General features: G+C 44.6%; 1 protein-coding gene across 1 annotated transcript in view; it reads right to left on the reverse strand.

Annotated features, from left to right (window-relative positions):
• OPHN1 (oligophrenin 1) overlaps nt 1-16,840 on the reverse strand; it is a 385,933-nt gene extending 369,093 nt beyond the window's left edge. Inside the window, exons 1-2 of the mRNA XM_003272664.4 lie at nt 16,513-16,840; nt 16,212-16,369 (exon numbers count right to left, since the gene is read on the reverse strand). Of these exons, the coding sequence (XP_003272712.1) occupies nt 16,212-16,365 (154 nt within the window). The 5' untranslated portion in view covers nt 16,366-16,369; nt 16,513-16,840. The remainder of the gene's footprint in view (nt 1-16,211; nt 16,370-16,512) is intronic.
• Nucleotides 16,841-18,102: the final 1,262 nt, after the last annotated feature.

Below are 18,102 nucleotides of genomic sequence, written 5' to 3' on the forward strand. Positions count from 1 at the left end.
TATGTATGCGGGAATAGGTCATTTCCAAAACCACTTCCCTGCATACCTCTCTACACAAACTCAGCAGAAGCTGGACACAAACAAGAAGGTCCAAGGAACACTTAAGGAACTCAATGCCCTACCCCACCCAACAACAGCCAATTCATGTTGCACAGCCTGTTTTAGTCTCGGAGGGCTATTCTGTGTCTATTGCAATGACTCAATTCTGCCATTTTATTGCAAAAGCAGTCACAGACAATATATAAACAAATAGGTGTGGCTATGTGCCAATAAAACGTTATTTATGAAAACAGACATTATTTACGAAAAGAGGAGGTGGACAGGATTTGGCCATGAGCCACAGCATGCTGGCTCCTGCTTTACTACAAATAGAACTCCTTGAGAAATCGAGTTACTATTCCTTTTTATTTTTTATTTATTTATTTATTTATTTATTTTGAGATGGAGTCTTACTCTGTCATGAAGGCTGCAATGCAGTGGCACGATCTCGGCTCACTGCAACTTCCACCTCTGGGGTTCAAGCAATTCTGCCTCAGCCTCCCAAATAGCTGGGATTACATGCGCATGCCACCACACCCAGCTAATTTTTGTATTTTTAGTAGAGACGGAGTTTTGCCATGTAGCCCAGGCTTGTCTGGAACTCCTGACCTCAGGTGATCCACCCATTCAGCCTCCCAAAGTGCTGAGATTATAGGCGTGAGCCACCACGCCCAGCCTCAAGTGACTATTCCTTATCCCCTCTCTCTTCTGCCCAGGACTTCCGGAAAGGAGCAAAAAGCAAAGGTGCAAGGCTAAGAAGTTTCCCTCCATCAGTTATTCTCAAAAGCAGAAGCTACAAAAGACTTCAAAGTAAAAGATACCTGTGGGTATCCAATCTACTTATTTCTACTTATCACCATTAAAAAACAAAAATCTTTGCTGGTTTAATGGACAGACCAGAGCTGCCTTCTCTAGTGTGCCAATAGGATGACACATGTTTTCTATTAAACATCACATTACTAACTCCTGCCATTAGAAACATTAAAGGCACAGTTGACCAGCAGCTTTCAGAACAACTGGAAGCCACTGGGTGGAAGGGTGGGGAAACACACTTTGGGAAAGCCAGTTCTAAAGGGGGCTGCTGACTCCTTAGAGGTAAGACTGCTACTAAAAAAGGAAACCCTCCCTGAAGAGAAGAACTGCCAAGCAACTGCCTCCTTGCCCAGTGGCCAATTCAATGAATGCTTCAATCAGCCAGATCTTGCTGGACTTGTTAGACCTGACAAAACAACGGCAATAGCTTTGGTAATAATGTCAGACAGGGGCTTGTACAAAATTGCCTGCTGCAATGGAAATCTCTATAATGAGCTCTGCTGAAAACACATGCCAATTATGCCCATATTGCCAGAGGAGCAGAAGCTGATTAAAGGCATATGGGTAAGAAGGAGGCAAAAGAACTGGTCCTAAATAGACTACCATAGCATACCTATATTTGTGAGCCCCTCTTGAAATCACAGTTTGAAGGTGAATCATTAGAGCAGCGATGGCTGTCTAGGAGGGCAATTTTAAAAACAAAGCACAATAACACAAGGTCTCTAAGAGGGCTTCCTCAGGTCCTAGAGGGAAAAGGAGATAGTGGCAGACACAGGCAACCCCGAGGAGGATACATGACAGGGTTTTACAGAGACTGAGCTGTGTGCAAAGATGGTATTAAGAGGAGAGGCTCAAGGAGCAGGAGAGGGCTGAGTGCAAAGCCAGGCCAGCTGGGACAGACATCAGGGAGAATCAGGTAACTACAATGGCAAGACACCATACAGGAAGGCCCAGAGACGCAGACTTCCCAAACCCACCCTGCATAACCATTGACCTTCTTCTATAATACATCATAATATAGTAAAAAATTTTCCACCTCTAGGAGCCAGAAGATCTGGGTTTGAATCCCAAGTTGCCACACACTAGTGGAACAATTTTGAGCAAATAACTTCTCTGAATTTCAATTTCCTCATCTGTAAAACAAGGGACCATTATCTGCCCCTGGTGACTTCACCTGTCTGAGAGCACTAATAATGCCATGCATGATTAGTTCAAAGGGTTGTTGTAAAGATCAAATCAAGATCATAGGTGAAACTGTTGTTGAACTGAAAAATACTAAGAAGGAAATTATACTGTGATTATTTTTAGGAAGTATTATTATGTGTGGTATCATTACAAACACACAACTCTGTTTAAGGATGAAACTGGTTCCAAGCAAGATAGAAGCCCCAGCTTTCCCTCCACTTCTTCTTTTTTTTTTTAATTTTTTTTTTTGTTGTTGCTGTTTGTTTGTTTTTTTTGAGATGCAGTTTTTCTCTGTTGCCCAGGCTGGAGTGCAGTGGTGTGATCTTGGCTCACGGCAACCTCCACCTCCCGGGTTCAAGCGATTCTCCTGCCTCAGCCTCTGAAGCAGCTGGGATTACAGGTGCCTGCCACCATGCCCAGCTAATTTTTTTTTGTATTTTTAGTAGAGACAGGGGTTTCACCATGTTGGCCAGGCTGGTCTCGAACTCCTGACCTCAAGTGATCTGCCCACCACGGCCTCCCAAAGTGCTGGGATTACGGGCGTGAGCCACTGCACCTGGCCTTTCTCTCCTCTGCTACTCTGCCAGCGTGGCCATCCAATTCCTGGCTAAGTTGTTACGCAATTAGCACACTGGCACCCCTCACTTCCCCATTTAGTACCATTACAGAACAATCATCCCCAAACTCAACATTCACAGGTCACTTGGGCTAAATGATGTCTGCACCATCTATGAAACTTCTAGAATATGAAAGCAAGTGGTCTATAAAATATCATCCTATTTTTCTTCTTTCTTAACTCCTTAACAAATATATATATATATATTTTTTGGAACAGGGTCTGGCTCTGTCGCCCAGGCTGGAGTGCAGTGGCGTGATCACGGCTCACTGCAACCTCTGCCTCCTGGGCTCAAGCCATCCTCCCACCTCAGCCTCCTGAGTAGTTGGGATTACAGGTAAGCGCCACCATACTTGGCTAAATTTTGTATTTTTTGTACAGGCAGGATTTCACCATGTTGGCCAGGCTGATCTCGAACTACTGAGCTCCAGCAATCTGCCCCACCTGGGCCTCCCAAAGTGCTGGTATTATGGACGTGAGCCACTGCGCCCCACCACTACTTTACAATTTTTAAGTTTTTTTCCACCCTAAAGACGTAATTAAAAATGCCCAAGGTTACTCCCTCCTTTATCACCAATATGCATCTTCCCCAGTTTTTTTTAACCACCTCACTGGCTTCAGGCAATTCTCCTTTAAAGACATCTACCTTGGTCTGGACTATCTTCCTCAGCAGCCTTCACAGAATAGCACATAGAAATTCTTACCACAAGCTCAGGTGTCTCAGCCCTGCCAGCTACCCACTTCTCTAATGCTGTTCTCCAGCTTTCAAACCTTTTCTAATGGCCACTTCCTATGGGTATGTGTACTGACGGCTACTTCCGTTTCTCTACAGAAGGCCCCAGGTGTCTTCTTGACACTTCTACTTTCTGAACTATGTATTCTTCTGTACAGCACTTATATTTTCTTTCATCACTAAAGGGAATAAAAACAATGGGGAACCGTGGAAAGAATACACAGAAAATCTAAGTCTTGGCTCAATTACTGACTAGCTATGCAATCTTAGGGAAGTACTTAGGTTCTCTAAATCTTAGTTTCCTCATCTATAAATTGGAAGCAATTTAACACATTTCTTCCCTGTTTAGTTATAGAATGTATGTTAAAGTGCCTGGTATACTGTAAAGAGCTTTGCGACATCTACCTATATATCCACATCCTAAAACCCAACTCAATTTGTATTAGAGTTGCTTCTTCCTCATTCATAAACGGATTCTCTAGATTTCACATATTTGGGGGAAAGATCTATTATAGAAGGTCTGTCTCTTGATCTTCTATTTTTATCAAGCTCCTACTAGGCAAAGGCTAACCAGAAAAACTCCAGAAGTAACTTCAGACTCCCTGAACCTTCCCCTACTTCATTCCTGCAGGTCTGTAAAATGCTTGGCTGCCTTCAGGCTGACACTGAACGTGCATTCTTGGCAAGAGGCATTGAAGAAAAAACAACTCTTTTCTTTCTTTCACAAGCTGAAAGTGATTCTCAACAGAAAAAAAAAAATCACAGTCTCAGCAAAGAGAGGTTCCTGAAGGGTAGAAACTGTTTTCATGAAGCACAGTAGGACCGATTATTGGTTTCAGTACTGATTTTGTGACTAACTGGCTCTGTGACCTTGGGCAAGGAACACCCCTCATAGGCTTCGGTTTCCTCATCTGAAATATGAAGGCATTAAATGAAATGTTCAAAAGGCCCCTCGAACTCTGAGTCCAATTCCAGCAAGATACTGCCGATTAGTCAAAAGAAAAGGAAATTGTTAAATACAAATAGCATCTGCTCTTCACAAAGCAAAAGCAAACAAAATTCCAAGAAGCCCCAGCTTTCCCTCCCCTTCTACTCTGCTTTCATTGTTATCCAATCCCTGGCTGAGTTGTTACCCAATTAGCACACTGGTACCCCTAGCTTTCCCATTTAATGCCATTACAGAACAATCATCCCCATAATCCCTCAAACACCGGTCATGGATTCTAGAAGACAAACCTCTCCACATCAACCAAACAGGGAAAAAAAATCAATATTTCCCATGTTTTAGAGCACAAGAAATTCAGCACAGTGATGATGGTGGCAAAGGCATTTTCTTTACAATGCTCCAGGTTTGTTTTTTGTTTTTTTTCTGCACTCAACAAAAGTTGTAAGGGGCAGCTATGAAACACCTCAATGCCTTATTACCCACTCTCCTCCTCCCACCTAATGAATTCAGGATGGATGAATTCAAGATTAGTCTCCAGCTATCAATTGCCACATACGTAATATATATTTTTCCAATCACAGTGAAAAGCTTTTCCATGACAGCCTGGCTCTGGAAAGAGTTGGAAGTTGAAGTGTGGCCCTCCTGCTTCCGGGAAGTCCTTAATGAAAACCTTTTGTAAAGAAATGCCTTGGAGTTCCTCATATGGCACTATAGTGTGGACTTACTGCTCACCACTTGTGAAAAATTCCAAGCTGCCTTAGGATAAAAATAATACGGGGAAGGACTTTGTCACTCGTTAGTAATGCCACACGTTTCCCAATATATACTACTCACTACATGAAAAGCAGCTGTGTTTGCCCTAAGAGGTCGACAGATGAGCAGAGGAGAGGGGAGACTTTGGGAACTGCTCAACCAGCTGGTGTAGGCTCTTGGAGCAGAAAACAAAGAGGACAGGTGTCATACCACCAAGATGTATTGCCATTATTCTATGACAAAGGAAACAGAACACAACCAGACCTTAATTAAACTGAGCTAGATTGCTCAACAGGGAAATCACCTGATCCTAACCCTAATGGGGAGGAAATACTGAAAAGAAACCTTCCACTAATGCAATTTTTGCTGCCAGCTGGGTCATTTCAAACAAAAGCACCCCTAGCCCCAATAAAGAACATCAAGACAGTTGAAATGCAGGCTACCTGCTTGCAGAAAGAGCCTTGGACCCAGCACTTTGGGAGGCTGAAGTGGGAGGATCGCTTGAGCCCAGGAGTTTGAGAGCATCCTGGGCAACAGCACAACAAAATCCCATCGCTACAAAAAATTTAAAAATTAGCCAGGCATGGTGGCACGTGCCTGTGGTTCCCAGCTACTTGGGAGGCTGAGGTGGGAGTATCGCTTGGGGTTGGGATTCAAGGTTGCAATGAGGAAAGACAGAAAGAGAGAGAGAGGGAGAGAAAGAAAAAAGAAAGAGAAGAAAGAAAGAGAAAGAAAGAAAGAAAGAAAGAAAGAGGGGAAGGAGGAAGGGAGAGAGGGAGGGAGGAAAGAAAGAAGGAAGAAAGAAAGAAAAAGAAAATAAAAGAAAGAAAGGAAGGAAGGAAGGAGGGAGGAAAGAAAAAGGAAAGGGAAGAAAGAAAGAGAGAGGGAGGGAGGGAAAGAAAGAAAGAGAGGGAGGGAGGGAGGGAAAGAAAGAAAGAGAGGGAGGGAGGGAGGGAGGGAGGAAAGAAAGAAAGAAAGAAAGAAAGAAAGAAAGAAAGAAAGAGGAAAGGAAAGGAAAGGAAAAGAGAAAAGAAAAGAAAAAAGAAAAGAAAAGAAAAAAGACAAGGCCTTGGAAAGGGAAACCAGGAAATCTGATTCTAATCACAATTCCGACTCTAGCTCTAGGTCTCTGGAGAATTAATTCTCTGTCTTGACTTTCTTCTCCCTACATATAAACCCAGTGGAGTAGATGTGTAGCTTTTTTTTTTCTTTTTTTGAGACGGAGTCTCACTGTTGTCACCCAGGTTGGAGTGTAGTGGCTCGATCTTGGCTCACTGCAAGCTCCACCTCCTGGGTTCGCTCCATTCTTCTGCCTCAGCCTCCTGAGTAGCTGGGACTACAGGCGCCCGCCACCACGCCCGGCTAATATTTTGTATTTTTAGTAGAGACAGGGTTTTGCCGTGTTAGCCAGGATGGTCTCAATCTCCTAACCTCGTGATCCGCCCGCCTCGGCCTCCCAAAGTGCTGGGATTACAGGCATGAGCCACCGCGCCTGGCCGTAGATGTGTAGCTTTCTAAACAACCTTCCAGGTCTGATGTTCTATAAGATAGAGCTAGAGCTAAAAGAAGATGTAGGTATATAAGACAAGCGCCTGTCACCTGTTTCTCCAAACACAATGTTTTTTTTTTTTTTCAAACAGCTCTGAGATACGACTCACACACCATAAAATGGCTCACAGATTTGTACAACCATCACTGCAATCCAATCTTAAAAAATGTTCATGACCCCAAAGAGAAACCCTTTACCCATTAGCAGTCCCAATACATTCCAACCCTCCAGCTTAGTAATCACTAACCTGATACTCTCTCTAATAGATCTGCTTATCTGGACATTTCATATGAAAGGAATCATGAACAATAGGTAGTCATTTATAACACTTTTCTCGCTTATCCTAAGGTTTTCAAAGTTCATCTTTATTGTACCATGTATCAGTACTTCATTACTTTTTATTGCCAAATACTATTCCATTGTATGACTATACTACCTTTTATTTATCCATTTTTCAGTTGATGGACATTTAGAGGTTGTTTCCACTTTTTGGCCATTATAAATAATTCTACTATGGGCCAGTCACGGTGGCTCACGCCTGTAATTCCAGCACTTTCAGAGGCCGAGGTGGGCTGATTACCTGAGGTCAGGAGTTCGACACCAGTCTGGCCAACATGGTGAAACCCTGTTTCTACTGAAAATACAAAAATTAGCTGGGCGTGGTGGCAGACACCTATAATCCGAGCTACTCGGGAGGCTGAGGCAGGAGAATCGTTTGAACCTGGGAGGTGGAGGTTGCAGTGAGCCAAGATCATGCCACTGCACTCCAGCCTGGGCAACAGAGCGAGATTCCATCTCAAAATAAATAAATAAATAAAAATAAAAATAAAAAAATCACACGCTGAATTTCCTCTTCATACTCTTCTCACAATTGTAATTAATTATTTAAGAGGGTAATTTTATATTTAACATATGTTCCAAAAGGGCAGAGCCTATAGTATTCTTATTCACCACTGTATCCCCAGTTTCCAGGACAGTACCTGACACACAGTAGGTGCTTAGTAAAACCTTCTTGAATTAAACTGAATTGCCTTTACATTGCCCAAGGTTTAGCACTTGATACAAGCCTGGTAAAGGATCATGAGGGCCTTCCACCCCACTAGAAAATAAAATCAGCTCAAGATTTCCAGGGTACTCCCATGGAAAAGTGTGTAACTTTCCAGATCCTCATAGGCTTTTAGGAAATTTCTGTAGTAACTGATTAGAGAAACAGATGCCAGATTAAACAAAAGGTTTGGCTATGCTTAAAAAAAAATAAGGCTATAAAAATGAGGCTGAAAGGTAAAGTTCCTTCATCACTCTAGAGTCTGATTCGAAAACTTTTTTTAACAGGCAAGTCAAGCTAAAATCTTCCCTACCCCACCCTGGCACCATCCTCTACCCCCAAATAAGAATAGTTTCTTATAAATGGACACACTGAAAGGTTGGCTTGGTTCACTTTTCAACCCTAGTTCCCACAGCACCCACAGTCCAGCTACTTTGGAATCTGGTCTTCTGAGGACCTCCAATGAATATGGCAATATATCACCTCTGTCAAATTCCATTTAACATTGCTTCACATCTATTAATACTAACAGCAGTACCAAATGACATACCCATTATATTGATCTGAGTTACTCTGGAGAAGATGTAAAATAACTCCATGTGCTCAGAGGCACTGATTAAATATCACTGGGATAATGACAAGATACCTGCTGAGCGAGAATGCATATTATATCACCAACTCCTCCCGCACACCATGGCACTATACCCATCCCAAAGGGATTAAAAGCTTTGGGGTCCCTCAGTATAGAGCTATTCAGAACAGAACTGAAGGGAATCAGGTAGAGACCTACCAAGAAGCATTCAATGAGAGGATAGTCAAGTACGTCAGCAAGTCATCTACTCATGCTGGACATACTACTTGGATTTTCCCTTTGCCTATTCTCCCAGAGTGAAGATGAATTGGCTCCTGAAGTTTATGATAGAATCAATTCACATTGTTTGACTATTTGACTAGCATGGTGGTAGCCAGAAAATAAAATAATAAAACCAGAAGGAACCGTAAATATTATTGACCAAGCCTCTAATTTTATGAAATGGGAAAACTGAGACCGACAAAACTAAAGACATGTTTAAAGTCATATAGCTAGCTAGTGGCAGAATTGGAATCAACCCATCCTTCCAGGAAAGCAATCACTCACCAGATAGATGCCCCGGTTGCCAAAGTGAAAGCTGCAAAGGTACCCCAAAAGGTGACCTTAATGTAAACATCTAAAACTCTAACTTTAAAAGCATAGAATGTAAGAAAGTGACCTTTTTAAAAAAATTAAGATTGAGTTATTAAAACTATAGAATTCTATTATTTCTACTTTATCAATTTTATGTACATTTAGAGTACCGAATGCATCTTTTGGATTTTTTTTTTTTTTTTGAGATAGGCTTGAGCCAATGTACCTGGACTGGATTTTTTTTTTTTTTTTTTTCTTTAAGAGAGGGAGACAGGGTCTCACTCTGTAGCCCAGGCTGGAGTGCAGTGGAGTGATCTCTGCTCACTGTAATCTCTCTGCCTCCAGGGCTCAAGCAATCCTCCCACCTCAGCCCCCTGAGTAGCTGGGACTACAGGCACGCACCACCATGCCCAGCTAATTTTTCATATTTTTTGTAGAGACAAGGTTTCGCCATGTTACACAAGCTGGTCTCAAACTCCTAGACTGAAACAACCCACCCGCCTCGGCTTCCAAAAGTGCTGGGATTACAGGCGTGAGCCACCAAGCCCGACCCTGGATTCTTTTACAACATAAGTTTTCAGCTGGGCACAGTGTCTCATGCCTGTAATCCCAGCACTTTGGGAGGCCGAGGTGGGTGGATCACTTGAGGTCAGGAGTTCGAGACCAGCCTGGCCAACATGGTAAAACCCCGTCTCTACTAAAACTACAAATATTAGCTGGGTGTGGTAGCGCATGCCTGTAATTCCAGCTACTTGGGAGGCTGAGGCACCAGAATCGCTTGAACCCAGGAGGTGGAGGTTGCAGTGAGCCAAGATGGCGCCACTGCACTCCAGCCTGGGTGACTAAGACTCTATCTCAATAACAACAAAAAAAACATGAGTTTTCATTAGTCCAAGAGAGCCTATGTATGTGTGGTTGTGCACGTACATACGTGGGTTTAGTGATATATTTCTTTTCTGACATCTGTTTTATATATATATATATATATACACATATATATACGTATGTATTATATATATATATGTATATATATACATATATATATATAATACATACGTATATATATGTATATATATATATATATAAAAACATACACAGAGGCTGGGCGTGATGGCTCACACCTATAATGCCAACACTTTGGGAGATTGAGGCGGAAAAATCATTTGAGCCCAGGAGTTCAAGACCAACCTGAGCAATATGGCAGGACCCCATCTCTCCAAAAAAAAAAAAAAAAAAAATTAGTTAGCTAAGATTGGTAGTGTGTGCTTGTAGTCCCAGCTACTCAGAAGGCTGAGTCCAGAAGATCCTCTGAGCCCAGGAGTTCGAAGTTGCAGTGAGCCATGATGGTGCCACTGTACTTAAAAGTATGTCACTCTGGGTGACAGAGTAAGACTCTGACTCTTAAAAACAAAAACAAAAACATAACTTATAAAGCACATTATCCTTGGTTTGGAAAAGGGTATTTAGAAATGCTCTTTTAGGCCAGGCACAGCGGCTCATGCCTGTAATCACAGCACTTTGGGAGGCTGAGGCAGGCAGGTCACTTGAGGTCAAGAGTTTGAGACCAGCCTGGACAGCATGGTGAAACCCCATTTCTACTAAAAAAAAAAAAAAAATTACAAAACTTAGCATGGGCATGGTGGCATGCGCCTGTAGTCCCAGCTACTTGAGAGGCTGAGGCATGAGAATCACTTGAACCCTGGAGGTGGAGGTTGCAGTAAGCCAAGATCACACCACTGCACTCCAGCCTGGGCAACACAGTGAACTCTGTCTCAAAAAACAACAACAACAAAAAAAAAATTCTGTTTTAATTTTTTGTTAAATTAAATACTGTCATTTATACTAAAATAATGTGAAATTTTATGTAAGCGTAAAATAAGGTCCTGTAATTGGGTTAGTCATTCCTTTCTCAAATCTTGAAACTACAATATGCCATGCAAAACATAGTAAGTCACAGAATGTTAGAGGTCAAAGTGGGTTTATAAACCTCCCACCCCAGCCCCATCTTTGTAAAGCCACAGACCCTGGGGTCCCAGTGAAATTGCTTATCAAGGTCACAGATCCCATTAGTAACAGAACCAGCACCTTACTCAGGTATCTAGATGCCATGTCCAGGGTTTTGTCCCATTATACCATCATTTCATGTCTGCTCATTTGCAAAGAGTATCCATTGCTGCTTCCCCAGGAAAGCCCCTATCTGAAGACTGTCATCCTCCATTTTCCTAGCCCATTAGAGTCAAAGAGTCGGACTTGTAGAGCTATATCGTCCAGCTCAGGGGTTGCAACGTGATTGAATCTGGCCTATGAAAATGTTTTATTTAGCTAGCACAATTTTTTTTTTTAAATAAGAATGTAGGCTGGGCATGGTGGCTCACGCCTGTAATCCCAGCACTTTGGGAGGCTGAATGGGTGGATCACTTGAGGCCAGGAGTTCGAGAGCAGCCTGGCCAACATGGTGAAACCCTGTCTCTACTAAAAATACAAAAATTGGCTGGGCATGGTGGCGTGTACCTGTAATCCAGCTCCTCAGGAGCCCAAACCTCCCTTTCTGTTGCCTATACCCCAGATGACTCAAATTATTTGCTGTCCCCTTTATATTCTGTGTCACTCCCACTACATGAAATGCCCTGTCCTGAATAGTGTCATGCAGTAGGATAAGCAGGGCCTTTACAGTCAGGTCTAGGTTCTAATTCAGACTCTTGCCCTTACTAGTTGAGAAAGTTACTTAACTCATCTGAACTTCAGTTTCCTCATCTAAAAAATGGAATAATCCTTATCTCAAAAATCTGTTACACGATGTAATGCCTGGCACATGGGAACAGCTAAACAAGTGATAGTGTTATTAATTCTACCCAACTCTGACGGTGCTTCCTCCTTGGCTTCTCCCTTGTGCTCCCACTGGGAAATCAGCTTTCCCTCTCATGTCATATAGCATCAGGTCCACCTGTTCCCACTTTTATGGCTCTCATCTGTATCTACTACCTTATATGACACTCATTTCTACCCATGTCTTGTCTCTCCCACCAGCCAAAGAACCTCTTGAAAGCAGTATCCATCTGTGGCTCACTCTGTATGCCTGACAGCTCCAAGAACAATGGCTTGAACACGGTATGTGACCAAGTATGTATTGAATGAATAGTATGCATTCGCTAACTATATATAACACTTATTAGATGTGTCATGCTGCTTTGTGATATAAGCAGGGGCCACATCACTTGTTCTGAATAACACCTAGCCTCAGTGCTCAGCAAATATTCAAACAACATTGGGGACTGAAGCTGCCAACATAAAAATAAAGGACAAACAGAAACGTTGGCAATATAGTCACCTTTCAGAGGGATGGTATTTTTATTTTCCATTAATTTAAGTTATAATCACCTTGCACTTCAACAATTATGAAGAGATCATTTAAGCAAGAGGAGTTCCAACTACTTCTGCTTATGCATTTCCCTTCAGAAACCTACAGAAAATGACACATTCACCAACAGATATATTAAGAATCTGAAGATGTATTATCAACAACTTTGTTTAGCCATTTCCATTTATAGATCATTTTCATAATCCATTAATTCCTTTGAGCCTCACAACAATCTTGGGAGGTAGGTATAATTACCCCGATTTTACAGATGAAGTAAAAGTGATTTGGGGCCAGGCACGGTGGCTCATGCCTGTAATTCTTGCACTTTGGGAGGCCGAGGGGGGCGGATTGCCTGAGCTCAGGAGTTCAAGACCAGCCTGGGCAACAAGACAAAACCCCGTCTCTACCAAAAAAATACAAAATTTAGCTGGGCATGGTGGTAGGCGCCTATAATCCCAGCTACTCAGGAGGCTGAGGCACAAGAATTGCTTAAACCTGGGAGGCGGAGGTTGCAGTGAGCTGAGATCATGCCACTCCACTCCAGCTCGGGCAACAGAGCAAGACTCTGCCTCCAAAAAAAAGTGATTTGGCTGGGTGTGGTGACTCACGCCTATAATCCCAACACTTTGAGAGGCCGTGGTGGGAGGCTTGCTTGAGCCCAGGAATTCCAGATCAGCCTGGGCAAGATCAGGGAGACCCAGTTTCTAAAAAAAATTAAAAATTAGCCAGGCATGGTGGTGTGTACTTGTAGTCCAGCTACTGGGGAGACTGAGGTGGGAGGATCACTTGAGCCCAGGAATTAGAGGTGACAGTGAGCTATGATTGTGCCACTGTACTCCAGCCTGGGCAACAAAGCAAGACCCTGTCTCTAAAACAAGAAAAATGAAAAGTGATTTGTGGGACCAAGTGCAGTGGCTCATGCCTGTAATCTCAGCACTCTGGGAGGCCAAGGTGGGTGGATCACCTGAGGCCATGAGTTCGATACCAGCCTGGCCAATATGGTGAAACCCATCTCTATTAAAAATACAAAAACTAGCCAGATCTGGTGGTATGTGCCTGTAGTCCCAGCTACTCAGGAGGCTAAGACACGAGGATCACTTGAACCCAAGGGGCGATGGCTGTAGTGAACCGCAATCATGCCACTGCACTCTAGCCTGGGTGACAATGCAAGACTCTGTCTCGAAAAAAAAAAAAGTGATTTGTGTTAGATCCCAAGATGGAGAAGCCAAGAACATAATCCTGGTCTTCTAACTCCAATTCCAATGTTCCTTTTTCCTTTTTCCTCAACACAGAACAAGAACATAACTTTGTTTTGCTTCCACCCTACCTACTTTCAGAAAGTCGCTCCGCTGGCACAGTGTGAGGAAGGAGAGTGGGAGTATAAACATCACTGTGGTCAAGACAGTAGGAAACATCCTACCTTTGCCTCTAGCTAATCAGACTTTTAGAATCCATGCAATTGAATGGAAAGAAATGGAGAATGGGTTAGCTGCTGGGTTTTATTTTCTACCTGCCCTATTTTTGGCTTTCTGTGTATACTCAGAAACAGAAAACTACCACAAATTTCAAGGAGCCCCTGATCTAGAATATCTCTTGGATCTTCTGCTCATATGCAAAATTTTAGATCTGCTTAATTGTTGACTCTTTCCACTTTGAGTCTTAGAAAAGAAGGAAAGAGGCCGGGCACGGTGGCTCATCCCTGCAATCCCAGCACTTTGGGAGGCCAAGGTGGGTGGATTACCTGAGGTCAGGAGCTCAAGACCAGCCTGGCTAACGTGGTGAAACCCCGTCTCTACCAAAAAATACAAAAATTAGCCGGGCGCAGTGGCACATGCCTATAGTCCTAGCTACTGGGGAGGATGAGGCAGAAGGATTGCTTGAACCCAGGAGATCCAGGCTGCAGTGAGCTGAGATCATGCCACTGCACTCCAGCCTGGGCGACAAAGCAAGACTTCATTTCGAAAACAAAAATCGAAAAAAAAAAAAGAAAGAAAAGGAAAGAATAAAAACCTTTACTTGCCCCTAGCTTATGAAACTTTTGCCCTTCCACCATGTTTTATTGAACTGCTTTTTTTCTTACAAATCTTAATCTCTCTGATATGCCTTAGCTGGTGATTTTTAGCACGCTTTTAGTTACCATCCACTTCACAAAGCCATTCCGTTCCTAGGGCTTATGATGAGATTCGTTTTACTGTGGATACAGCACCAAGCGGTCTACCGTAATATGTAAACAAAACAAAACAAAGCTGAAACATTCCTCCTTTTCCTTTCCGTGAACTCTCACCTTTCTACTTATGTAGCACAACCTGCATATATCCTTAACCTCTTAAGGATCAGCATTTCAGATACTACTAGGAGTTTACTCTTGGTCAGGCCACAATAAGACAAACCATTAAAAGATCAAACACAATCAAATGACCTGCAGGAACTTCGACAGTGTACATATTCTGACCAAAAGTGGGCAGAGAGCATGTGCAGGAAAAGCACAGACTCCACAGGGCAAATCAGAAGGGCTGCACAAGAAATACCAGCTGGCAGCAGTTACCAACACACTACCACTTTCTTTTCTTTTTTTGAGATGGAGTTTCACTCTTGTTGCCCAGGCTGTAGTGCAATGGCACGGTCTCGGCTCACTGCAACCTCCACCTCCTGGGTTCAAGTGATTCTCCTGCCTCAGCCTCCTGAGTAGCTGGAATTACAGGTGCCTGCCACCATGCCCAGCTAATTACTTTTTTTTTGTATTTTTAGTAGAGACAGGGTTTCACCATGTTAGCCAGGCTGGTCTCGAACTCCTAAACTCAGGTGATCCACCAGCCTCGGCCTCCCAAAGTGCTGGGATTACAGGCATGAGTCACCTCGCCCGGCCTCGCACTACCACTTTCAAATCTTTCTTTCTCCCTGCTCTTGGTTGACTGCATCCGCCTAAGAAGGTTGCCACACTGGTCCTAGACCCTGTATTTGGTGATAAATTCACTCAAAACAAAGTTATAACCATATAGGACATACTCGCCAATGACTCTGACTTTATTTTTCACAATCATCTTTCAGCCAAGAGAAAAAATTAATTATCACTCCACCCAATCATTACCCTCCATTCTTCTGGGTATATGCTTTGGCATAAAGGGTTGGCTTGCCTGCACTCTCATTGGGGATGTTTATTATTCTTTCTTTTACTCCAAGCCTCTTGCCAACCAGCAGAAAGAAAACTTCCACACACAATGGGGGAAGGAGAGAGCTTCCCACAGCTGAGTCAGCTGTGAGCACTGGAAAAGCCAAGCTAGGTGAAGTTCCTTCAGCCCAGCAGCCCCCAACCCTATCCCTATTTTACTCCCTGGGGGCTGGGCCCCTTGTAGCAGGGAGTAAGTAGGCAGCTCTTTGTTCCACACTCAAGCAGAATTCAGTGGCATGTGAAGCCATCCAATAATCCTGAACTTAGACTAACCTCGACCTAAACCATAGCTCAGTGTGATAAAGAAAATAATTCACTAGGCAAAGGTGCTTTCCTTAAAAAATAACTTGTCATGGCGAATTTTTTACTGCCCCCCCCCCCACACTTACCTGTAGCAACCAGAGACCAGGACAAAATTATTATTCAAGCTGCTGAGCTTAATCCCCAATTGTTTAGGAGGTGCTGGGGCAGTTCCTTGGTCAGCTTGGATGTCACTTTGCCCCAGACAGGGGTGCTGAATATGTCTAACAGTACGGCAGATTGTCCCTTAAGAACAATCATCTGCCAAGTAAGGGTAATTGCTGAGCAAGAGGGTCCCTGGCACAGCTACAGATCATGTCTTATAAGGTCAAAACCACTAAAGGGAAAGGCCCAAAGTTCTGGTTGTATCCACCACTTTCCACTTCTACTATCTCCACTCCCCAAGTGTGGGAAACCCATTCGCCTCAGAGATCTGGGCTGGGAGTCACCCTGCAATCTCCCTTCCCCTGGTGGTGTGGGAAGGCTTAAAGGCCAGACATATCAGCTCAGAGAAACAGCTCATCGAAGCCTTGCACTTACTTCTCATAGCGCTGATAAGCGCGTTGCCGTCTTTGATTACGTCTTTGATGAATTTGTTGGTCCTCTCCAGTTCCTGCTCATAACACTTGAGCCTCTCGCGGAAATCGGGGCTGTCCAGGTAGCAGTCGCTGAACTCCAGCGGGGGATGACCCATGGTTCTGATGGCCGGGAGTAGGGGGAAAGAGGGAAGACACAAAGACCGAGAGCATCAATGGCACAGTAGAGGAAGTAGAGGGGACGGACTGAGCGCGCGACCTGCTTAAGGAAGCTCATAGCCTCCGTCCCTTTGGAGGACAGGTACCTGTTTCAATGAGACTCCTGGGGAGCGCTGGCTGGTCCGGACAGAGAACAGGCGCCCCGGCGATGGCTTCAGGGCCAGGGAGAGCTAACTATCGCAGTCGGATCCCGGAAGGGTGCTGCCTAGCAAGCAGCATGCCCCTTAGGCATCGCCTCCCCAGATAAGCAGCAAAAACCGCAGCTCGACGTGCCTCCGGAGACGGGCCGGATCCTTCCTGAGCAATTGCAAACGTGACACTTGGGCCCGCCCAGGGTGTAGGCGAGGTTAGAGCTGGAGCCGGGAACAGCCTCTCTACAGGATCCTCGCTCCCGAGCGAGCGGAAGACTTCCTTCGCCGAACTCCGCGGGCAACCCGGTTGCACTGTCCCCTCCCCTTTCTTAAAGCCAACGCCTGCGCCCCGCCCCAGCGAAGCCCGAGGACCAAACCGGAGCGCTCTGGTTCCTTCCTCAACTGTTTTCCTTGTACCTTAGAGTTTCCTGACCAGGGCCCGCTGGCTGCTAAGACTTCTTCCTGGCGCGAGGGAGCCGGCCGGCCGGCCGTCCTATTAGGCGCCGGAAGGGTTAAGCCGGGGCGGCAATGAAACGTAGCCTCGCTCCATAGACACTGCAGCGGGAAGAGGAGGGCGAGAGCGCGACGCACAATAGCCGCGGTGGCCCAGCGCTTCCCTACGGAAACTGGGGAGCAGTCAGCGCCCTAGGACTCCAGCTGGAAAGCGTGGCGGCCTGGGAGATGTAGTCTTTCCGTTTGCACTCCCCAAGACTCCTCCCTGCAGTCTCCCCACCACCCCGCCTGGGAGGCTGCTCTCCCAGAACGGCATTCCCAGCCTGCCGCAGGCTCCTGAGCAGGGACCGGCGCCAAGGGGCAGGTGCGCGGCGCTGGACTCTGCGGAGGAAGTTTCCGAAACTACAGCAAGAACCCGCAAGACTAGATTGCAGGAAGCCATCTCTCACTTCCCATGATTCGGCTGGGTTGTGTATTCTTTTGCCTTCCCCTCTTTCCAGCCTCCTTCGGACCTACCAACTTCTTTTCCTCTTTCTTTTCCCATGTCTCCTGCTCCAAGCGCTCTAATTCCCGTCGGCCTTCTACCTGAAGGGTTGACTCCTACTCTGGGGTCTCTGTGAAGCTCAGTGCCCCCTGCCAAAGAAAGGGAGGCCATAATTCAGAGTTAATATTTTCCTGAATAGGACCTCAGAGCATGGCTTTTGTGGCAGACGCCGATAATTAATGCATATGATTTTCCATGTGTAAGTGGAAAGTCTAAGAAGAGGATGTTATAAATTGTCTTGCAGCTTACCTTGAAGGCAACTGTCTTGAGACTAAGGGTAGGTAGAGGCTCGAAAAACTAAAAAATAGTTTGTGCGTGGGCAAAGAGATCCCTTTAATTCTGCAGAAGTGTTTACATTAGATTGCCCTGTGAAGAAAGCCAGAACGGAAGGGGATTGTAAATAGAATAATAGTGGCTAACCCACCTGAATTAGGGTCCTGTTGCTGCTGTGACAGATTACCACAAACTTGGTGGCCTAAATCAGCATAAAATTATAATCTACAGCTCCAGAAGGCAGAAATCAGAAATGGGCCTCACTGGGATCAAAT

The sequence above is a fragment of the Nomascus leucogenys genome, chromosome X, assembly GCF_006542625.1.
Source record: "Nomascus leucogenys isolate Asia chromosome X, Asia_NLE_v1, whole genome shotgun sequence".
Lineage (NCBI taxonomy): Eukaryota > Metazoa > Chordata > Mammalia > Primates > Hylobatidae > Nomascus > Nomascus leucogenys.